Raw genomic sequence first — 24,382 nt, forward strand, 5'->3', positions numbered from 1 at the left:
GACTACAGGCGACTAGGCTGTCGCCACACGGTCGCCGTGGTGTCGCCTGTACGGCCGTGAGTCGTCTCCAAAGAGTCGTTGCGTTTTTCCGTTGGATTTGTTTAAAAATTTTCGCCGTCTGTTGGTTTGACGCCAATGGTCGTAGCTTGACGTCTCCTGACGGAGGCGCTGTCGTAGGTTGTCGCCAGGTGACGTAGGTTGTCGCCGGTGCTGACTTCGGTGAATTCCATTGGCGACTGCCTACGTCAACCGGCGACAGGTACCGGCGTCAAAACCGGAGGCCAAAATGACGTGAACTGTCCTCAGTTGATGCCGACAGGGTCATAGCTTGTCGCGGGTAGACGAAGGTTGACTTCGGTTGTCACCTGTGTGGTCGTAGGTTGTTGTAGGTGCGGTCGTAGGTGGACGTCCTAAGTCGAGACGGTTGGGTCGCCGGTTGTCGATAGCTTGCCGTAGCTTGACTAGGTGGTAGGTTGTTGTAGCTTGTCGTAGACATTGTCCTGGGGGGGGGGGGTCCAGTCGTGGTTTTTTCGGTCAACTGCTACGATTATTGCAGTCGCCGACAGTCGCCTATAAAAACGCCTAAGTGGGACAGGCCCCTAAGCCTTTCACATGACTCAAGCCTCTTCGCCCCGCCGCTCCACAACAAGAACAGGTGACGAAACATCCCCCTGGTAATTTTCAACAGTTCCGTTCAGTTTCAGTTTAGTTTAGTGTATTGTCACGTGTACCGATCGAGGTACAGGTTCTTAGTCCTTCAAAATATTTGGTTTTGGTCTCCAAATTTGAGGAAGGATATTCTTGTTATTGAGCGCGTGCAGCGTAGGTTTACTAGGTTAATTCCCGGAATGGCGGGACTGTCGTATGTTGAAAGACTGGAGTGACTAGGCTTGTATACACTGGAGTTTAGAAGGATGAGAGGGGATCTTATCGAAACGTATAAGATTATTAAGGGGTTGGACACGTTAGAGGCAGGAAACATGTTCCCAATGTTGGGGGAGTCTAGAACCAGGGGCCACAGTTTTAGAATAAGGGATGAGGAAAAACTTTTTCAGTCAGAGAGTTGTGAATCTGTGGAATTCTCTGCCTCAGAGAGCAGTGGAGGCCAATTCTCTGAATGCATTCAAGAGAGAGCTAGATAGAGCTCTTAAGGATAGCGGAGTCAGGGGGTATGGGGAGAAGGCAGGAACGGGGTACTGATTGAGAATGATCAGCCATGATCACATTGAATAGCGGTGCTGGCTTGAAGGGCCGAATGGCCTACTCCTGTACCTATTGTCTATTGTCTATTCCAAATGGAATTTAAACTGGAAAACTCCGCATTGAGAACACCCGTGGTCAGGATCGAGCCCGCCGTCTCTGGCGCTGTGAGGCAGCAACTCTAACAGGGGAAAGCGCTTACTGGCGCCCCGGATGGCTGCGTCCTCAAACCCTTACTGTACTCAATAGACAATAGGTGCAGGAGGAGGCCATTCGGCCCTTCGAGCCAGCACCGCCATTCAATGTGATCATGTCTGATCATTCTCAATCAGTACCCCGTTCCTGCCTTCTCCCCATACCCCCTGATACTCCCCACATACTCAAAACTCTGCAGACAAATTCTGCACTAACTCTGTTTGCGAGTTTGCAGATAGCACCACTGTCGTGGGCCTGAGATTCAGGGGCAGTTTCCTTTGCAAAGCCTCCTCTTCCTTTCTGTAAAAGGGGCGACCGGAACTGCACAGAATCATGCAAATGCGACCAAACTAAAGTCCTACAAAAGCCGCAGTACACAATACTTGGTTGCCATTGATTGATGAGCTGGTAATTAAAGGATATCGATAAATCGATAATAACTATAAACTTCATCAGACTCTTCCAAACACCAGCACAACAAAGGCACACATTTCAGCTCCTGTTGAGGCAACACGAAGAACGATTGGCCTTGGGCGAGATGCCATGCGTCTTCATACAACGACGTGAAACGTTGGAAAAGGTTCAATTATGGGAATTGGGCTTAGACTGCTTTAAGTACAAGAGATGGGGTGGCCACGGTGGTGCAGCGGTAGAGTTGCTGCCTTACAGCGAACGCAGCGCCGGAGACCCGGGTTCCATCCCGACTACGGGTGCTGTCTGTACGGAGTTTGCACGTTCTCCCCGTGACCTGCGTGGGTTTTCCTCCGAGATCTTCGGTTTCCTCCCACACTCCAGTGGGCAGTTGGGCACGTGTTACTGATTGTGGATGATCAGCCACGATCACAGTGAATGGGGGTGCTGGCTCGAAGGGCCGAATGGCCTCCTCCTGCACCTATTTTCTATGTTTCTATGTTTCAAAAGACATACAGGTACGTAGGTTAATTGGCTTGGTAAATGTAAAAATTGTCCCTAGTGGGTGTAGGATAGTGTTAATGTGCGGGGACGAATGGTCGGCGTGGACCCGGTGGGCCGAAAGGGCCTGTTTCCGCGATGTACCTCTAAATTAAAACTAAACATACATATATATACACATATAACCCACGTAATCAAGTCAAGTCAATTTTATTTGTATAGCACATTTAAAAACAACCCATGTTGACCAAAGTGCTGTACATCAGATTCAGGTCACGGGGAGAACGTACAAGCTCCATACAGACAGCACCCGTAGTCGGGATCGAACCCGGGTCTCCGGCGCTGTGAGGCAGCAGCTCAACCCGCTGCACCACCACTGATGTGGCAATAAACTCAACTGGACTTGATCTATGGCAAAGTCTGCAGTTCCCAGTCTGAAGGGTCTCGACCCGAAATGTCACCTACTCCCTCTCTCCATAGATGCTGCCTGACCCGCTGAGTTACTCCGACGTTTATGTGTGTCTATCTGCAGGTCCCACGTTGGCCTGATTAACGTACAGCATCTGCGAGGAGGCCAGACGTCCATCCTCAGGATTGATTTAGATGAGGGGGTCATGAGGTGCTTTGAACCATTGAGTGATGAGCCTCCTCCTTACCACCCACCGCTGCTGGGGACGTTAATATTCAAGTAATTAAATAAATGAGGAATTTAAATAAATATCATCTCCCATAATGGGAAGCTGGCAGACGGTCATAAGAAAAACAATCTGCCTCACAAATGTCCTGCAGGGCGGCACAGTGATACAAATAAAAGCTAATCTCCTCTGCCTGCCATGTCCCTCCATTCCCGGCATATCCACGTGCCTATCTAAAAGCCTCTTAAACACCACCCTCACATATGCCTCCACCACCATCACTGGCAGTGTGTTCAAGGAAGCCAAGACCCTCTGAGTAAAAAAAACTTGCCCCGCACACATCTCCTTTAAAGTTGCCCTTCTCTTAAAGCTATGCCCTCTAGTCTTTGACATTTCCACTGTGGGGAAAAGGTTTGGGATGACTATCCTTCTCTACAGAGCTCTAGGGGTTAGCGGCATCAAGGGATATGGGGAGAAGGCAGACACGGGCTTACTGATAGTGGACGATCAGCCATGGTCACGGTGAATGGCGGTGCTGGCTCGAAAGGGTCGAATGGCCTCCTCCTGCACCTATTTTCTATGTTTCTATGTAAGACCGCAAGAGGCAGCACGGTGGCGCAGCGGTAGAGTTGCTGCTTTACAGCGAATGCAGCGCCGGAGACTCAGGTTCGATCCTGACTACGGGTGCTGCACTGTAAGGAGTTTGTACGTTCTCCCCGTGACCTGCGTGGGTTTTCTCCGAGATCTTCGGTTTCCTCCCACACTCCAAAGACGTACAGGTATGTAGGTTAATTGGCTGGGTAAATGTTAAAAAAAATTGTCCCTAGTGGGCGTAGGATAGTGTTAATGTGCGGGGATCGCTGGGCGGCACGGACTTGGTGGGCCGAAAAGGCCTGTTTCCGGCTGTATATATATGATATGATATGATATGATATTGCAGAGAGTTGTGGACGCAGCCCAGCCCATCGCACAAACCAACCTCCCTTCCATTGACTCCATCTACACCTCACGCTGCCTCGGCAAGGCCAGCAGCATCATCAAGGACCAGTCTCACCACGGCCACTCCCTCTTCTCCCCTCTCCCATCGGGGCAAGAGGTACAGAAGTGTGAAAACGCACACCTTCAGATTCAGGGACAGTTTCTTCCAGCGAATATCAGGCAACTGGACCGTCCTCTCACCAAGTCGAGAGCAATCCTGACCCACCATCTACCTCATTGGAGACCTGTGAACCATCTTCAATTGGACTTTAGACACAAAATGCTGGAGTAACTCAGCGGGTCAGGCAGCATCTCTGGAGAGAAGGAATGGGTGACGTTTCAGGTCGAGACACATCTTCAGACTGATGTCAGGGGAGGGGGCGGGACAGAGATAGAATGTAGTCGGAGACAGCAAGGCTGGTGGGAGAACTGGGAAAGGGGAGGGGATGGAGAGAGAGTGGAAGGAAGGGCTATTTATAGGGCGGCACGGTGGCGCAGCGGTAGAGTTGCTGCCTTACAGCGAATGCAGTGCCAGAGACCCGGGTTCCATCCCGACTACGGGCGCCGTCTGTACGGAGTTTGTACATTTTCCCCATGACCTGCGTGGGATTTCTCCGAGATCTTCGGTTTCCTCCCACACTCCAAAGACGTACAGGTTTGTAGGTTAATTGGCTGGGCAAATGTAAATAAAATTGTCCCTAGTGTGTGTAGGATAGTGTTAATGTGCTGGGAACGCTGGGCGGCGCGGACCCGGTGGGCTGAAGGGCCTGTTTTCTGCGCTGTATCTCTAAAAAAAAGTTAGAGAAGTCAATGCTCATACCGCTGGGGTGTAAGCTGCCCGAGCGAAATATGAGGTGCTGTTCCTCCAATTTGCGCTGGGCCTCACTCTGACAATGGAGAAGGCCCAGGACAGAAAGGTCAGATTGGGAATGGGAGGGGGAGTTAAAGTGCTGAGCCACCGGGAGATCGGGCAGGTTAAGGTGGACTGAGCGGAGGTGGTCAGCGAGCCTGCGCTTGGTCTCGCCGATGTACAGAAGTTTAATTGGACTTTATTGGATTTTATCTTGCACTATATGTTATTCCCTGTATCTGTACACTGCGGACGGCTTGATGGTAATGACATATAGTCTCTTTTCTTTAACTGGATACTACACAACAAAAAAGCTTTCACTGCAGCTCGGTGCACATGACAAAGGTAGATTAAACTAAACGCTTCTCCGTGGATTGTCACCTTGTGGTGGTGGAGAAGCTCGTGTGGTCCTGAGATCCTGAGAGCGATGCCGTCTGGAGCTACGCTCCTGGTGGGGTCACCCGTGGAGGTAAGGTCGAGGGGAGGTCCCTGACAAAGAGCAATCCAACCAAGACCTCAACGGTGGAACAGGCGGAGGGAGGATGGCGGCTGACTTTAGTGGAGCGTCACAGCGGCTGGGAAGGCGGATGACAATAGACAATAGACAATAGGTGCAGGAGTAGGCCATTCAGCCCTTCGAGCCAGCACCGCCATTCAATGCGATCATGGCTGATCACTCTCAATCAGTACCCCGTTCCTGCCTTCTCCCCATACCCCCTCACTCCGCTATCCTTAAGAGCTCTATCCAGCTCTCTCTTGAAAGCATCCAACGAACTGGCCTCCACTGTCTTCTGAGGCAGAGAATTCCACACCTTCACCACTCTCTGACTGAAAAAGTTCTTCCTCATCTCTGTTCTAAATGGCCTACCCCTTATGGATGAAGGCCGCAGCAGAAAAGGGTCCCCGGTCGTCTTGGACTCCACGCCACTGGATCCTGACCCAGATCTGTCGAGGACCGTGTGGTGGCTGTCTGTGCACCAGTCTCCCCACGTTAAACAAAGTCACGCACGGGCGTACCGACCCTATGGAGAGGACAGTCACACTCGCTTCCAGTGACCGCCGACGATGAAACTAAACTAACCCAAACAAACCGATTACTCACATCTGCTGAAAGAGCATCTGGTAATGCTCATCCCCACGGCCCCCTTCCACCTCGTGGTCCAGGTTTTTGATAATTTCATCCTCAAACTGAAAAAGAAAAACAGAAACAGCCAAATGACGTTGAAAGACTGGAGCGACTGGGCTTGTATACGCTGCAATTTAGAAGGATGAGAGGGGATCTTATCGAAACGTATACGATTATTAAGGTGGTTGGAGACGCTAGAGGCAGGAAACATGTTCCCGATGTTGGGGGAGTCCAGAACCAGGGGCCACAGTTTAAGAATAAGGGGTCGGCCATTTAAAACTGAGGTGAGAAGGAACTTTTTTTACCCAGAGAGTTGTGAATTTGTGGAATTCTGTGCCACTGAGGGCAGTGGAGGCCAATTCACTGGATGAATTTAAGAGAGAGTTAGATAGAGCTCTAGGTGCTAGTGGAATCAAGGGATAGGGGGAGAAGGCAGGCACGGGTTACTGATTGTGGATGATCAGCCATGATTACAATGAATGGCGGTGCTGGCTCGATGGGCCAAAGGGCCTCCTCCTGCACCTATTTTCTATGTTTCTATGTTTCCATGCTGCCTGGCACCCTGAGTTACTCCATCTTTTTGTGCCTATCTTCGGTTTAAACCAGCATCTGCAGTTCCTTCCTGCACATGAGTTGTCCCTCATCTCCAAAGACCCCTCACGGGCGCGGCAATTATAATCCCCTTCACGCCACACAACGCACGCCAGCGCCTGAAACTGTATCCGCAAATGTGAATCAATAATAAGGGAAGGCCAATTAACATTTAAATTAAGCAGCCACACGCCCCTTCAGACGTGCCCGTGATATTTATTCCTGTAATTGGTCACCTAAGTGCCACCGAGACGTGAGGCTTATGCAGATATAGCCGGATGAAGCTGAGGTAATGGCTGTAATTTCTCTTAATGGGACTGGTAATTAAATCCACCAGCCTCTTTGCTGCATGTCTGTCTTGTCGTGTTTGATTTCTATGTTTCCCTCTGAGTAAATACAACGTATGATTGGCGGAGGTATAGACTTTCCAGTTATATCTGATTAGCTGGAAGATTGTATCTGACCAAATTCAGGTTTTTCCCCACTGTTATCAGACTACTGAATCTCACAAGCTGGGGTGCGGTCCCGATCTTCCAATCTACCCCAGTTTGGACCTTGCGCTTTGTTTTCATCTGACCACTAGACCAAGGTTGGGCCCAAACCTCTCTTGCATTGGTGCAGCACCCTCTCCTACCCCCTTCCCCTCCACTCTCCCCCCTCCTTCTCTCCCCCCCTCTCCCCTCTCCCTCCTCCCCCTTTCCCCCTCCCCTCTCCCCCCTTCTCCCCCTCCCTCTCCCCCCCTCTCCCTCCTCCCCTCCCCCTCCCTCTCCCCCTCCTCTCTCCCCCCCTCTGCCCTTCTCTCCCTCCCTCTCCCTCCTCCCCTCCCCTCTCCCTCCACCCCCTCTCCTCTCCCCTCTCCCCCCCTCCCTCCCTCCACCCCCCTTCTCCCCTCCCCCTTCTACCCCCTCCCTCTCCCCCTCCCTCCTCCCCCTCCCTCCTCCCCCTCCCTCCTCCCCCTCCCCCCTCCCCTACCTCCCCCCCTTCTCTCCTCTCCCTCTCCCCCTCCCTCCCTCCACCCCCTTCTCCCCCTCCCCTTCCCCCTCAACCCCCCTTATCCTCCCTCCACCCCCCCTCCCACCCTCCCTCTCCCTTTCCCATCCCCCCCTTCCCCCTCAACCCCCCTTATCCTCCTTCCCTTCCTCCCCCCTCCCTCCCTAGGAGATGGATTTAAACTTTAAAATGTGAAAAACTAAAAATATAACACCGATTTCAATTAAACTTCTTCCATTAGCACCAAAGGGACGACGGTGAGTAAGGTGGGCCGAAAATTGTCGCGCTATCGTGTACCGTTTTGGATGCAGTTCAGGAACAAACAAACAAACAAACGAGAGTTTTAGTGTATAGATTCTCTGCAGCTGTGACACTATATTCTGTGCTCTGGAATTTTTCTCCTTGCAATACCAATTGTACCAGGCTTGACTGTGCTAACAAAACTGGCCCTTCGGCCCAACTTGCCCACACCGACCACAATGTCCTGTCTACACCAGTCCCACCTGCCTGTGTCTGGCCCCCATATCCCTCCAAGCCTGTCCTGTGCATGTACCTGTCTAAATGTTTCATACATGTTGCGATAGTGCCTGGCTCAACTACCTCCTCCAGCAGCTCGTTCCATACACCCACCACCCTGAGTTTTAAACCCCAGCGGTATGAACATTGACTTCTCTAACTTCAAGTAGCCCTTGCTTTCCCTGTCTCTCCATCCCTCCCCCTTCCCAATTCTCCCACTAGTCTTCCTGTCTCCGACTACATTCTATCGCTGTCCCGCCCACGCCCCTGACATTAATCTGAAACAGGGTCTCGGTCCGAAACGTCACCCATTCCTTCTCTTCTGAGATGCTGCCTGTCCTTCTGAGTTATTCCAACATTTTGTGTCTATCCTGAGTTACCCCTCAGGTTCCTATTAAATCATCCCCCCTCCCCCCCCCCCCCTCACCTTAAACCTATGTCTTCTGGTTCTCGATTCCCCTACTCTGTGCAAGAGACTCTGTGCGTCTCCCCGATCTATTCCTTTCATGATTTTGTACACATCTATAAGATCACCCCTTGTTCTCCTGCGCTCCAAGGAATAGAGACCTAGCCTACCCCAACCTCTCCCTATAGCTCAGACCCTCGAGTCCTAGAAACATCCTCGTAAATCTTCTCTATACCCTTTCCAGCTTGACAACAGCCTATAACAATAGACAATAGACAATAGACAATAGGGGTAGGTTCTGCCGCCTTCTCCCCATACCCCCTGACTCCGCTATCATTAAGAGCTCTACCAACTCTCTCTTGAAAGCATCCAGAGAATTGGCCTCCACTGCCTTCTGAGGCAGAGAGTTCCACAGATTCACAACTCTCCAACTTTGTAAGCGCCCTTTATGTGACGACTATTTGCATACCTTGGGTATGCAAGCAAAGAATTTCACTATGAGTTATCACATGTGACAATAAGGGGTTCACCTGCACCTGCTCCAACCTCATCTACTGTATCCGCGGTGCCAGGTGTCAACTACTCTACATCGGCGAGACCAAGCGCAGGCTCGACGATCGTTTGGGCTCAACACCTCCGCTCAGTCCGCCTTAACTAACCTGATCTCCCGATGGCTCAGCACTTCAACTCCCCCTCCCACTCCCAGTCTGACCTTTCTGCCCTGGGCCTCTCCATTGTCATAGTAAGGCCCAGCGCAAATTGGAGGAGCAGCACCTCATATTTCGCTTGGGAAGCTTACACCTCAGCGGTATGAACATTGACTTCTCTAACTTCAGATTGTCCCTCCTTTCCCTCTCTCTCTCCATCCCCTCCCCCTTTCCAGTTCTTCCACTAGTCTTCCTGTCTCCGACTACATCCTATCTTTGTCTCGCCCCCTCCCCTGACATCAGTCTGAAGAAGGGTCTCGACCCGAATCGTCACCCATTCCTTCTCTCAATAGACAATAGGTGCAGGAGTAGGCCATTCGGCCCTTCGAGCCAGCACTGCTTCTCAACCTTCAAGTGAAATTTAAGCACAGCGGCATGGCGGGCCGAGAAGGGATCAAATAAAGTCAGAAGAGTGAAACGAGAAGTGATCTGTGATTGCAAATGAATTCTTCCCCCACTCCTGCACAAACAGCTGGCTACAAATAGACAATAGACAATGGACAATAGGTGCAGGAGGAGGCCATTCGGCCCTTCGAGCCAGCACCGCCATTCAATGTGATCATGGCTGATCATTCTCAATCAGTACCCCGTTCCTGCCTTCTCCCCATACCCCCAGACTCCACTATCCTTAAGAGCTCTATCTAACTCTCTCTTGAAAGCATCCAGAGAATTGGCCTCCACTGCCTTCTGAGGCAGAGAATTCCACAGATTCACAACTCTCTGAATGAAAAAGTTTCTCCTCATCTCGAAGACGCTGCCTAGAGTTTCTCCAGCGTTTTTGGTCTACCTTCGATTGAGACCAGCATCTGCAGTATTTTTTCCCCGCACATGTGACCATGAGGTCTTGGTAAAGTATTCCTCCTTACCGTTCTGAAGTCCCCCTTGTACTGACACTCGCACTGCATCATGTCGAAGAAGATGGGAATGGTGGACCTTCTGAGCTCCACCTCCGGGATGAGGGTCATCTCCAAGATTGGCCCGACCAGTCCGGGGATGAACCGGATCTTGTGCTGACCTGCGGAGGGAGAGGGGAATCCAATTGAATTGAATTGAATGAGTTTTATTGGCCAAGAATGGACACATACATTCATCTACTGTATCCGCTGTTCCAGATGTCAACTTCTCTACATCGGCGAGACCAAACGTGGGCTCAACGATCGTTTCGCTCAACACCTCCGCTCAGTCCGCCTTAACCGATCTGATCTCCCGGTGGCTCAGCACTTCAACTCCCCCTCCCACTCCCAGTCTGATTTTTCTGTCCTGGGCCTCCTCCATTGTCATAGTGAGGCCCAGCGCAAAATGGAGGAACAGCATCTCATGTTTTGCTTGGGCAGCTTACACCCAAACGGCATGAACATTGACTTCACCAACTTCTGATAGTCCCTACTTCCCCTCTCTATCCTCTCCCCCTTCCCAGTTCTCCCACTAGTCTTCCTGTCTCCCACTACATGCTATCTTTGTCCTGCCCCCCTCCCCTGACATCAGTCTGAAGAGAGGTCTCGACCCGAAACGTCACCCAATCCTTCTCTCCTGAGATGCTGCCTGACCCGCTGAGTTACTCCAGCATTTTGTGACACATGTACAAGGAATGTGCCTTGTTGCTCCGCTCGCAAGTAACAGCGCGAACATACAGTAAACTATTACGGATAAAACATTAAAACATTAAGAATAAAACATTATAGTTTAAACATGTGAAGAATGAAATAAAATACCAGAGCAAAAGGAGGCTACAGACTTTTGGTTGTTGAGTAGAGCTACTGCTCGTGGAAAAAAAGCTGTTTTTATGTCTTGCTGTGGCTGCTTTGACAGTCCGGAGTCGCCTTCCAGAGGGAAGTGCTTCAAAGAGTTTGTGGCCAGGGTGAGAGGGGTCAGAGATGATCTTGCCCGCTCGCTTCCTGGCCCTTGCAGTGTACAGTTCGTCAATGGGGGGGAAGGTTGCAGCCAACAACCATCTCGGCTGTGCGAACGATACGTTGCAGCCTCCGGAATGTAAAAGGGTGAAACGTCTGGGATAATCCGATGACAAACGTAACTCCGCTTCCACCTGGGGGCAGTCTGATCCCAGAACCGAGCGAGCGGCACGGTGGTGCAGCGGTAGAGTTGCTGCCTTACAGCGCTTGCAGCGCCGGAGACCCGGGTTCAATCCCGACTACGGGCGCCGTCTGTACGGGAGTTTGTACGTTCTCCCCGTGACCTGCGTGGGTTTTCTCCGAGATCTTTGGTTTCATCCCACACTCCAAAGACGTGCAGGTTTGTAGGTAAATTGGCTTGGTACATGTCAAAATTGTTCCTACAGTGTGTATGATAGTGTTAGTGTGCGGGGATCGCTGGTCGGCGCGGACCCGATGGGCCGAAGGGCCTGTATCCGCGTTGTATCTCGAAACGAAACTAAGGCAACGTACGAACCCGATCAACTCACGCTAAGATAGTGACCCAGTGGAGGCCTGGATAGAGTGGATGTGGGGAGGATGTTTCCACTAGTGGGAGAGTCTAGGACCAGAGGTCACAGCCTCAGAATTAAAGGACGTTCCTTTAGGAAGGAGATGAGGAGGAATTTCTTTCGTCAGAGGGTGGTGAAACTGTGGAATTCTTTGCCACAGAAGGCCGTGGAGGCCAAGTCAGTGGATATTTTCAAGGCAGAGATAGATGGATTCTTGATTAGTGCAGGTGTCGTGGGTTACGGGGAGAAGGCAGGAGAATGGGGTTCGGAGGGAGAGATAGATCAGCCATGATTGAATGGCGGAGTAGACTTATAGACAATAGACAACAGGTGCAGGAGTAGGCCATTCGGCCCTTCGAGCCAGCACCACCATTCAATGCGATCATGGCTGATCATTCTCAATCAGTACCCCGCTCCTGCCTTCTCCCCATACCCCCTGACTCCGCTATCCTTAAGAGCTCTATCTAGCTCTCTCTTGAATGCATTCAGAGAATTGGCCTCCACTGCATATGACGCCACACTTCAGAGTGTTTAATTGAGTGCAAAACCCTGTGTAGGTTCAAGAAATGTGCTGTCGAAATGTGACTACTTGTGCAGTGTAAACATTTCCTCATCTGCTCTACTACAAGGCAAAATCACTTCCTCATCTAAATCATTCATTAATAGTCCAGTTGGCATTACTGCCAGATGTTTGATTAATGATAAAATATTTCAAAAATCTTTCACCCACTTTCAATGAGTTGGCCATAAATTATATTTCATTTGCTACTGAACAGTATAGTAAATTAAATCCATTGATGTTTGTCGTGTAACTTGTGGAATTTAACAACGTAGTTAATTGAAAACAGCCCCTAAATGTCTGGTAATTTAGACAAATTGACTGGGGCCTACCAGGCCGAGTACCTGATTAAGCCTGAACAACGTTAAGCTCGAAGAAAATTGTCATCTGGTTCTGGAATTTACAAGGATGAGAGGGAATCTTATAGAAACATATAAAATTCTTAAGAACATGCTAGATGCAGGAAAAATGTTCCCCATGTTGGGGGAGTCCAGAACCAGGGGTCATAGTTTAAGAATTAGGGTTAGGCCATTTAGACTGAGATAAGGAAAAACCTTTTTGACCCAGAGTTGTGAATCTGTGGAATTCTCTGTCACAGAAGGCAGTGGAGGCCGATTCACTGGATGTTTTCAAAAGAGAGTTAGATAGAGCTCTTAGGGCTAACAGAATCAAGAGATATGGGGAGAAAGCAGGCACGGGTTACTGATTCTGGAAGATCAGCCATGATCACAATGAATGGCGGTGCTGGCTCGAAGGTCCAAATGGTCTCCTCCTGCACCTATTTTCTGTGCTTCTATGTTCTCCGAGAATTGACAGAGGTGGAGCTGAAGTTAGAAAGTTAGGTCAGCAGGAAGAGGTCGGGCTTGGGTGGCGGTGAGGGCAGAAACGATGGTGGCATTTAAGGGACTTCAATGGGCGGCACAGCAGTAGAGTAGCCGTCTCACTGCGCCAGAGACCCAGCTTCCATCCTGACTACGGGTGCTGTCTGTATAGAGACCCCGTGACCTCCGGGTGCTCCGGTTTCCTCCCACACTCCAAAGACGCACAGGCGTGTACTATCCTGCAACCATCAGGTTCTTGAACCGACGTGCACAACAAGAATCCTACCTCAACTACGGAACTCTGCAGTCCACCGCGGGCACCGCCATGCACTCAGTTTAGTTTAGTCTACAGCCAGGTGTTCTGAGGTACAGTGAAAGACTTCCCTCCGATTCTCTTGCTTTCCATTGTGTTTTACACTTTCGTCTTGTTTTCAGCAAGTCTTTTCTCTCTTTACTGTCTTGCAGAATTTATGTATAATTTTGAGTCACAGTCACAGTGTTGAAACAGGCCCTTCGGCCCAACTTGCCCACACCGCCCAACAATGTCCCAGCTACACTAGTCATAGAGTGATACAGTGTGGAAACAGGCCCTTCGGCCCAACTTGCCCACATCGGCCAACAATGTCCCAGCTACACTAGTCATAGAGTGATACAGTGTGCAGACAGGCCCTTCAAACCCAACTTGCCCACACCGCCCAACAATGTCCCAGCCACAATAGTCATAGTGATACAGTGTGGAGACAGGCCCTTCGGCCCAACTTGCCCACACCGCCCAACAATGTCCCAGCTACACTAGTCATAGAGTGATACAGTGTGGAGACAGGCCCTACGGCCCAACTTGCCCACACCGGCCAACAATGTTCCAGCTACACTAGTCATAGAGTGATACAGTGTGGAAACAGGCCTTTCAGCCCAACTTGCCCACACCGGCCAACAACGTCCCAGCTACACTAGTCATAGAATGATACAGTGTGGAAACAGGCCCTTCAGCCCAACTTGCCCACACCAGCCAACAATGTCCCAGCCACACTAGTCATAGAGTGATACAGTGTGGAGACAGGCCCTTCGGCCCAACTTGCCCACACCGCCCAACAATGTCCCAGCTACACTAGACCCACCTGCCTGCATTTGGTCCATGTCCCTCCAAACCTGTCCTATCCGTGTACCCGTCTAATTTACGTACTATCTATGTATAATGGTGTACATAAAGTTATACATAAAGAGAGTGGTGAAGGTGTGGAATTCTCTGCCTCAGAAGGCAGTGGAGGCCAGTTTGTTGGATGCTTTCAAGAGAGAGCTGGATAGAGCTCTTAAGGATAGCGGAATGAGGGGGTATGGGGACAAGGCAGGAACGGGGTACTGATTGAGAGTGATCAGCCATGATCGCATTGAATGGCGGTGCTGGCTCGAAGGGCTGAATGGCCTACTCCTGCACCCATTGTCTATTGTCTATTGTCTATTGTCTAATTCTGTGTGCTGCCCGCGTCTATGTGCCTGTGATACCGCTATAAGCAAGGTTTCTATTGTATCTGTATCTCTCTGTACTTGGTACTCTGAGCTCATAGCTCGTGCTTATAGCTCTTAGGGCTAACGGAATCAAGGGATGTGGGGAGAAAGCAGGAACGGGGTACTGATTGTGGAAGATCAGCCATGATCACATTGAATGGCTGAAGATAGACACAAAAATGCCGGAGTAACTCTGCGGGACAGGCAGCATCTCTGGATAGAAAGGAGTGGGTGACGTTTCGGGTCGAGGCTCTTCTTCAGACTGAGAGTCAGGGGAGAGGGAAACGAGAGGCAAGGACGGGTAAGGTGGGAAAAACAAGAGATCGAAGGGGACGAAGTTCAAGGAAAATGTAGAATAGATTATTGTTAGCTCGGGGAAGGTGACAACGAGGCAGACAATGTGAAATTTAATCAACCCGGACAGTCAGACTGGTCGGAGAACTACAGGCTAAGATGGGATCGGTATAAACCAGCCACGGCAGTTCCTTTCGACACAATGTTTGTGCTGAACATGATGCCAAGACTACAAGAGAAACAACTTCTTTGATCTCCGGTTGCTTTGAGTGCCTCCTGGTTCAATTCAAAAGAGAGCTAGATAGAGCTCTTAAGGATAGCAGAGTCAGGGGGTATGGGGAGAAGGCAGGAACGGGGTACTGATTGAGAATGATCAGCCATGATCACATTGAACGGCGGTGCTGGCCCGAATGGCCTCCTCCTGCACCTATTGTCTATTGTCTATTGATGGTGTTGGGTCTGAAGGGTTTCCACCCAAAATGTCACCCATCCATGTTCTCCAGAGATGCTGCCCAACCCGACGAGTTACTCCAGCACTTTGTGTCCTTTTGTGTACTAACCAGCGTCTGCAGTTCTTTGTTGCAACATGATACCAAGACCAAAGGTAGACACAAAATGCCGGAGTAACTCAGCGGGTCAGGCAGCATCTCGGGAGAGAAGGAATGGGTGATGTTTCGGGTCGAGACCTTTCTTCCTACCCGCCGCTTATCAGCGGGCAGGCCTGACCCGCTGAGTTACTCCGGCATTTTGTGTCTTCCTTCGATTTTAACCAGCATCTGCAGTTTTTTTCCTGCACCTCTTATCCACCTGCACATAATCCATATCCCTCCATTCTCTGCATCTCCATATCCCTTTACAATCTATACACTAAAACTCTCGTTTGTTTGTTTGTTTGTTTGTTCCTGAACTACAGCCAACACGGTACACGATAGCGCGACAATTTCAGGCCCACCTTACTCACCGTCGTCCCTTTGACAATAGACAATAGACAATAGACAATAGGTGCAGGAGTAGGCCATTCAGCCCTTCGAGCCAGCACCGCCATTCAATGCGATCATGGCTGATCACTATCAATCAGTACCCCGTTCCTGCCTTCTCCCCATACCCCCTCACTGGTGCTAATGGAAGAGGTTATATTGAAATCAGTGTTATGTTTTTAAAGTTATTCACATTTTAAAGTTTAAATCTGTCTCCTAGGGAGGGAGGGGGAGGGAGGGATGGGGGTGGATGGAGGAGGGAGGGAGGGAGGGAGGAGAAGGGTGGTTGAGGGGTATGGAGTGGGGGGGGGGAAGGGGGAAGGGGGAGGGGGTGGAGGGAGGGGGAAGGGGGGAGGGGGAGGGGGGTGGAGGGAGGGGGAAGGGGGAAAGGGAGGAAGTGGGGAGGGGGGGAGAGGGAAAGGGGGAGGAGAGGGTGCTGCACCAATGCAGGAGAGGTTTGGGCCCAACGGGTCCACTCGGTCTAGTGGCCTTTTAAATGCCACTATCGGATCTAAAGACGTGCCATCCTTATCATTGTTTACTGCAGTTTGGAGTTGAACGCGTGCATTACACCTCTCGAGGAGATGGAAGTGGTGGGTTAGGTTGTGTGACAGTTGTATGTGACTGTGGTGTTAATGGGATCACTGAGCTAAGTTGGCCATGATGGATTTGTTCTCCTTTAGCGCATTTTACAATCTCACCACACGTCTGGCAGTCAGGGAAGTAGTTTTAACGCGCATTCACTGTTAAAGGAGATAAAGTAAGATGAGCGGAATCCTTGTTTTCCGTAACAGCAAAAGCAACAGTGGTTGATTTCATTTGCATGGTGCCTTTGACATAGCAAAATAAAAGGACAGGGTGTTTCATGGAAGCAATATATAACAGCGAAAATGCCAGCAGAAAATAGCATCCCTGAAAGTGGTGCTGTGTATTCAAATGGTGGTGTAGAGAGAGGGCTGATCACACTTTGGTCTTCATGTGCCTGGTAATTTAGTTTTAGTTTAGAGATACGGCGCGGAAACAGGCCCTTCAGCCCACCGGGTCCGCGCCGCCCAGTGATCCCCGCATATTAACACTATCCTACACCCACTAGGGACAATTTTCTACATTTGCCCAGCCAATTAACCTACAAACCCGCACGTCTTTGGAGTGTGGGAGGAAACCGAAGATCCCGGAGAAAACCCACGCAGGTCACGGGGAGAACGTACAAGCTCCGTACAGACAGCGCCCGTAGTCGGGATGGAACCCGGGTCTCCGGCGCTGCATTCGCTGTAAGGCAGCAACTCTACCGCTGCGCCACCGTGCCGCCCACCAATTAAGCATAGAAGTTGGAATACAAAGTGCTGAAGTAACTCAGTGAGTTAGGCAGTATTTCCTGAAGAATATGGATGGGTGATTTTTCGGGTCGGCGCCTTTCTTCAGACTGATTTTTAGTTTAGTTCAGAGATACAGCACGGAAACAGGCCCTTTGGCCCACTGAGTCCGCGTCGACCAGCGATCCCCGCACACCAACACCACCCTACACACACTAGGGACAATTTACATTTATACCATGCCAATTAATCTACACAAAATGCTAGAGTAACTCAGCGGGTCAGGCAGCATCTCGGGAGAGAAGGAATGGGTGACGTTTCTGGTCAAGACCCTTCTTCAGACTGATATGAGGGGAGGGGGGCAGGACAAAGATAGGATGTAGTCGGAGACAGGAAGACTGGTGGGAGAACTGGGAAGGGGGAGGGGATGGAGAGAGAGAGGGAAAGCAGGGACCGTCTGAGGTTAGAGAAGTCAATGTTCATACCGCTGGGGTGTAAACTACCCAAGCGAAATATGTGGTGCTGTTCCTCCAATTTGCGCTGGGCCTCACTCTGACAATGGAGGAGGCCCAGGACAGAAAGGTCAGATTGGGAATGGGAGGGGGAGTGGAGGTAAACCAAAGGTCTCGGAGAAAACCCACACGGTCACGGGGAGAACCTACAACTCCGTACAGGCAGCACCCGTAGTCGGGATCGAACACGGGTCTCCTCCACAGAGAAGTTGGGATGTTTTGTTAGTGTAGAAAATGCTGGTGAGCATTATGTTCAGTTTTGGTCAACCTGTTATCTGAAAAATTGCCTTTAAGATGGAAAGAGCGCAGAGAAGATTTTCAAGGATGTTGCCGTGGGACTCAAGGGCCTGAGCAAAAGGGAGAGGTTGAACTTTATTCCTTCGAAGCGTAGGAGGCTCAGGGTTGATTTTATAGAGGTGTATGAAATCATGAGTGGAATGGATAAGGTGGATGCACAAAAGTCTTTCACCCAGGGTAGGGGAATCGAGAGGGCAAATGTTTCAGGAGAAGGGAGAAAGAATTAATAGGAATCCGAGGGGCAACGTTTTCACACAGAGGGTGGTGGGTGTATGGAACAAGCTGCCAGGGGACGTAGTTCAGGCAGGTACTAGAACAACATTAAAAGACACTGGAATTTAGAAGGATGAGAGGGGATCTTATCGAAACGTATAAGATTATTAAGGGGTTGGACACGTTAGAGGCAGGAAACATGTTCCCGATGAAGGGCCTGCTCTTCCCTCATGCTTTTGTAGTTGCCTTCACCTCAACAGTCATATCGAAATACCTGATTTCATCTCCCTCTGAAACTCTCTCTCCACACGTTTTAAATTCCCAAGTTCATTTGTCATTGGAGCAGATTTAGGCTGAATTATGAGCAGAATTAGGAAAGATATTGTCAAAGCTGGAAAGGGTACGGAGAAGATTTACGAGGAGGTTGCCAGGACTACAGGGCCTGAGCTAATAGGGAGTGGTTGAGCAGGCTGGGTCTCTATTCCTTGGAGCGCAGGAGGATGAGGGGTGATCTTATAGAGGTGTATAAAATCATGAGAGGAATCGATCGGGTAGACGCACAGAGTCTCTTGCCCAGAGTAGGTGAATCGAGGACCAGAGAACATCGGTTTAAGGTGAAGGGGAAGCTGCCAGAGGAGGTAGTTGAGGCTGGAACTAGGTGAATCGAGGACCAGAGGACATAGGTTTAAGGTGAGGGGAGGGGGGGAGAAAGATTTAATAGGGACCTGAAGGGTAACTTTTTTACACAAAGCAGTGGGTGTATGAAACAAGTTGCCAGGGGAGGTAGTTGAGGCTGGAACTATCCCAACGTTTAAGAAACAGTCAGAAACAGGTACATGGATCGGACAGGTTTGGAGGGATATCCATCCAGAGATGCTGCCTGTCCCGCTGAGTTACTCCAGCTTCTTGTGTCTGTCTTCGGTGTCAACCAGCATCTGCAGTTCCTTCCTGCACATGGTTCATGGACAGGTCTGACCCAGTGGTGCAAGTCATAGTATAAGAAAATAACTGCAGATGCTGGTACTAGATAGAGCTCTTAAGGATAGCGGAGTCAGGGGGTATGGGGAGAAGGCAGGAACGGGGTACTGATTGAGAATGATCAGCCATGATCACATTGAATGGCGGTGCTGGCTCGAAGGGCCGAATGGCCTCCTCCTGCATCTATTGTCTATTGTTTATTGTCTATTAAATCGAAGGTATTTATTCACAAAATGCTGGAGTAACTCAGCAGGTCAGGCAGCATCTCGGGAGAGAAGGAATGGGTGACGTTTCGGGTCGAGACCCTTGAAGGTCGCCCATTCCTTCTCTCCCGAGATGCTGCCTGACCTGCTGAGTTACTCCAGCATTTTGTGAATAAATACCAGTAGTGCAAGTCTGTCAGTGATGTTGCAGATTCATTTTGACCGTAATTAAGCTTCGAGCGACTTCTTAAACTCTTGCGCTTCAGAGGATCAGAGCTGTGAGCGATCACACCTACAGATTGCGAGAGGAGACAAATTAAAGGGATGAGACAGATTATTTTAGAACAAAGTCCATTTTAAATATTCAGATGGTGAGCTGGGCTTGGAGATGAAACGACTCTTTATTCCCTCTGCCTCTGACGATTTTAAGATCAAGAGGGCCTATTTGACAGAATTAATATTCCTCCAGTTCCCATGGCTGGGGCCAGTCTAATATTTTTAATTGCTTTTGTCAGAGGCTGCTTGACTGCGTAGCAATCTGAAGGGTGGCACTCAGCTTCCATCACCCGTCACTGCATGGAGTCAGAAGGCACAGAAACAGGCCCTTCGGCCCAACATGTCCATGCCGACCAGGACGCCCCATCTAAGCTCATCCCATTTTCCCACGGTTGGCCCATATCCTTTAGACTTTAGCGATATAGCACGGAAACAGGCCCTTCAACCCAGAGGCAGGAAACATATTCCCAATGTTGGGGGAGTCCAGAACCAGGGGCCACAGTTTAAGAATAAGGGGTAGGCCGTTTAGAACGGAGATGAGGAAAAACTTTTTCAGTCAGAGAGTTGTGAATCTGTGGAATTCTCTGCCTCAGAAGGCAGTGGAGGCCAGTTCTCTGGATGCGTTCAAGAGAGAGCTAGATAGAGCTCTTAAGGATAGCGGGGTCAGAGGGTATGGGGAGAAGGCAGGAACGGGGTACTGACTGAGAATGATCAGCCATGATCACATTGAATGGCGGTGCTGGCTCGAAGGGCCAAATGACCTACTCCTGCACCTATTATCTATTGTCTAATGTCTATGTCCACGCTGACCAGATTTCCCCATTTAAGCTAGGTCCTTTTGCCCACGTTTGGCCCATATCCTTTGGAGATACAGCAAGGAAACAGGCCCATCGGCCCACTGAGTCCATCAGCCCACGACCAGCGATCGCCTGGACTAGCAATATCCTACATACTACTACTTTTTTGACTGAAAACCAATTAACCCACAAACCTGCACGTCTTTGGAGTGTGGGAGGAAACCGGAGCACCCGGGGAAAACCCACGCGGTCACGGGGAGAACGTACAAACTCCGTGCAGACCGCACCCGTTGTCAGGATTGAACCCGGGTCTCTGGCGCTGTAAGGCAGCAACTCTACCACTTTGCCACTCTCTAAACCTTTCCAATCCATGTACATGCCCAAATGTCTTTTGAATGCTGCTATAGTACCTGCCTCAACTACCTCCTCTAACAACTCGTTCCATACACCCACTGGCCTCTGTGTGGAACAGTTCCCCTTAGGTTCCTGTTAAAACATTCCCCTCTCAGCTTAAACCTTTGTCCTCCAGTTCTTGATTCCCCTACCCTGAGTAAAAGACTCTGTGCATTCACCATATCTATTCCCCTCATGATTTTGTACACCTCTATAAGATCACCCCTCATCCTCCGGCGCTCCAAGGAATAGAGTCCCAGCCTCCTCAACCTCTCCCTACAGCTCAGGCCCTCAAGTCCTGGCCACATGTTGTCAAACTGGAAAGATTTACAAGGATGTTGCCAGATCTTGAGGGCCTGAGCTTCAGGGAGAGGTTGAGCAGCCTCGGACTCTATTCCTTGGAGCGCAGAAGGATGCGGGGCGATCTTACAGAGGTGTACAAAATCATAAGAGGAATAGATCGGGTAAATATACAAAGGTAGACACAAAATGCTGGAGTAACTCAGCGGGTCAGGCAGCATCTCAGGAGAGAAGGAATGGGTGACGTTTCGGGTCGAGACCCTTCTTCAGACTGATGTCAGGGGAGGGGGCGGGACAATGGGGTCAGGTTAGGTAAGGGGGAAGTGCAGCGAGACCTGGGTGTCCTTGTACACCAGTCACTGAACAGCAGGCCGTGAAGAAAGCTAATGACATGTTGGCCTTCATAACGAGAGGATTTCAGTATAGGAGTAAAGAGGTTCTTCTGCAGTTGTATAGGGCCCTGGTGAGACCACATCTGGAGTATTGTGTGCAGTTTTGGTCTCCCAATTTGAGGAAGGACATCCTTGTAATTGAGGCAGTGCAGCGTAGGTTCACGAGATTGATCCCTGGGATGGTGGGACTGTCACGTGAGGAAAGATTGGAAAGACTGGGCTTGTATTCACTGGAGTTTAGAAGGATGAGAGGGGATCTTATAGAGACATAAAATTATAAAAGGACTGGACAAGCTAGATGCAGGAAAAATGTTCCCAATGTTGGGGGAGTCCAGAACCAGGGGCCACAGTCTTAGAATAAAGGGGAGAAAAACTTTTTCACCCAGAGAGTTGTGAATTTGTGGAATTCTCTACCACAGAGGGCAGTGGAGGCCAAACCACTGGATGGATTTAAGAGAGAGTTAGATAGAGCTCTAGGGGCTAGCGGAATCAAGGGATATGGGGAGAAGGCAGGCACGGGTTACTGATTGTGGACGATCAGCCACGATCACAATGAATGGCGGTGCTGGCTCGAAGGGCCGAATGGCCTCCTCCTGCACCAATTTCCTATGTGTTTATGTATCTATGACAAAGATAAGATGTAGTTGGAGACAGGAAGATAGTGGTAGGGGAATCGGGAACCAGACGACATGGGTGTAAGGTGAGGGGGGGGGAAAGATTTAATAGGAATCTGAGGGGTAACCTTGTTACACAAAGGGTGTTGGGTGCATGGAACGAGCTGCCAGAGTCCCAGCCTGCCCGACCTATCCCTCTAGCTCATCCACTCGAGTCCTGGTAACATCCCCAGTAAATCCTCTCTGAACTCCTTCCAGTTCAACGACATCCTCCTTCTGGCAGCGTGACCAAAGCTGAGCATGGTTCAACTCCGGTTAAACTCCACCTGCCAAGGTTTCCGTCCAACTTTCCATCTGACGACAGACTTAATTGAATTGAGACGATCATGAATCGTGTGGCGATGAAGGCAGGTCAGAGGCTGGGTTTGGTGCTGCGGGTGATTTATATACTGTCACCACGGGTGCTCTGTCACTAGCTGCAAGGCACACTAGGGATGCAGTCATGCGTTCCTCACTTGCCTGGGTAAACTCAGCTCGAACACACTTAGAGAGCTTGACACCGTCCAGCATCAAGCCATCCGCTTGACTTTGTGCCAATCCATCAGGGTTAAATAGGGCGGTCACAATAGACAATAGACAATAGCTGCAGGAGGAGGCCATTCGGCCCTTCGAGCCAGCACCGCCATTCAATGTGATCATTGCTGAACATTCTAAATCAGTACCCCGTTCCTGCCTTCTCCCCATACCCCCTGACTCCGCTATCCTTAAGAGCTCTATCCAGCTCTCTCTTGAATTGGCCTCAGAGAATTGGCCTCCACTGCCTTCTGAGGCAGAGAATTCCACAGATTCACAACTCTCTGACTGAAATTTTTTTTCCTCATCTCTGTTCTAAATGGCCTACCCCTTATTCTTAAACTGTGGCCCCTGGTTCTGGACTCCCCCAACATTGGGAACATGTTTCCTGCCTCTAACGTGTCCAACCCCTTAATAATCTTATACGTTTCAATAAGATCCCCTCTCATCCTTCTAGATCTCCTTTCATTCTTCTCGGTGGCGCCCACGCAGGTCACGCAGGTCACGGTGGCGCAGCGGTAGAGTTGCCGCCTTACAGCGAATGCAGCGCCTGAGACTCAGGTTCGATCCTGACTACGGGCGCCGTCTGTACGGAGTTTGCACGTTCTCCCCGTGACCAGCGTGGGTTTTCTCCGAGATCTTCGGTTTCCTCCTACACTCCAAAGACGTACAGGTATGTAGGTTAAATTGGCTTGGTAAATGTAAAAAGATTGTCCCTAGTGTGTGTAGGATAGCGTTAGTGTGCGGGGATCGCTGGTAGGCGCGGACCCGGTGGGCGCCCTACAGACGGCACCCGTAGTCGGGATGGAACCCGGGTCTCCGGCGCTGCACTCGCTGTAAGGCAGCAACTCTACCGCTGCGCCACCGTGACCGCCCTGCCAGATGCCAAAGAAGGTAGGATTTGAGAGAGACAGAGACAATGAACAGGAGGGGGCGTACTAGGACCAGACCCAGAGAAGGATTTTATTTTTTGTGCCGTTGATCTACTGGACGTCCTAAGGTTTATTTCAACCAACAGAGGGCTGTTTGCGGGGCCGTTCCAACGGCAGTGTAGGAGAGCTTGCCTGTGGGCTGGGACCCTTCGTCAGACTGATATTTTTAAGGCAGTGAAAGATAGATTCTTGATTAGTCCAGGTGTCAGAGGTTCTCTGCCTCAGAAGGCAGTGGATGCCAATTCTCTGGATGCTTTAAAGTGAGAGTTAGGTAGAGCTCTTAAAGATAGCAGAGTCAAGGGATGTGGGGAGAAAGCAGGAACGGGGTGCTGTGTGTGGATGATCGGCCATGATCACGGTGAATGGTGGTGCTGGCTCGATGGGCCGAATGGCCTCCACCTGCACCTATTGTCTATTGTCTATTATTGTCTATTTAGGGGAGAAGGCAGGTGAACGGGGTTAGGAGGGAGAGATAGATCAGCCATGATTGACCGGCGGAGTAGACTTGATGGGCCGAATGGCCTAATTCTGTTCCTATCACTTATGACCTTTTGACCATATGACTGATGGTGTAGAGGGTAGAGAGGCGAGGGGAAGGGGTGAGGCAAGAGCTGCCAATTCTTAGGCGTATACAGGTGAGGAGAGGTACATTGGCAAATGAGTCAGGTGGAGGAGGGAAGAGTGGAGACGATGACCAAGGCTGGAGAAGATGTGGAGAAGACAAAAGGGTGAAGATGGTGGAATCTGATAAGGAAGGATCATCAAGCAATACAGCGTGGAAACAGGCCCTTCAGCCCAACTTGCCCACACCGTCCAACACGTCCCATCTACACTCGTTCCCACCTGCCTGCATTTGGCCCATATTCCTCTAAACCTGTCCTATCTA

General features: G+C 50.3%; 1 protein-coding gene across 1 annotated transcript in view; it reads right to left on the reverse strand.

The window, feature by feature from the left end:
• Positions 1 to 24,382, reverse strand: part of LOC144598346 (dedicator of cytokinesis protein 2-like) — an 894,447-nt gene that overhangs the window by 133,449 nt on the left and 736,616 nt on the right. The window contains exons 33-34 of the mRNA XM_078408406.1: positions 9,973 to 10,121; positions 5,873 to 5,958 (exon numbers count right to left, since the gene is read on the reverse strand). Coding sequence (XP_078264532.1) covers positions 5,873 to 5,958; positions 9,973 to 10,121 — 235 coding nt within the window. The remainder of the gene's footprint in view (positions 1 to 5,872; positions 5,959 to 9,972; positions 10,122 to 24,382) is intronic.

Source organism: Rhinoraja longicauda, chromosome 1 (assembly GCF_053455715.1).
Source record: "Rhinoraja longicauda isolate Sanriku21f chromosome 1, sRhiLon1.1, whole genome shotgun sequence".
Classification (NCBI taxonomy): domain Eukaryota; kingdom Metazoa; phylum Chordata; class Chondrichthyes; order Rajiformes; family Arhynchobatidae; genus Rhinoraja; species Rhinoraja longicauda.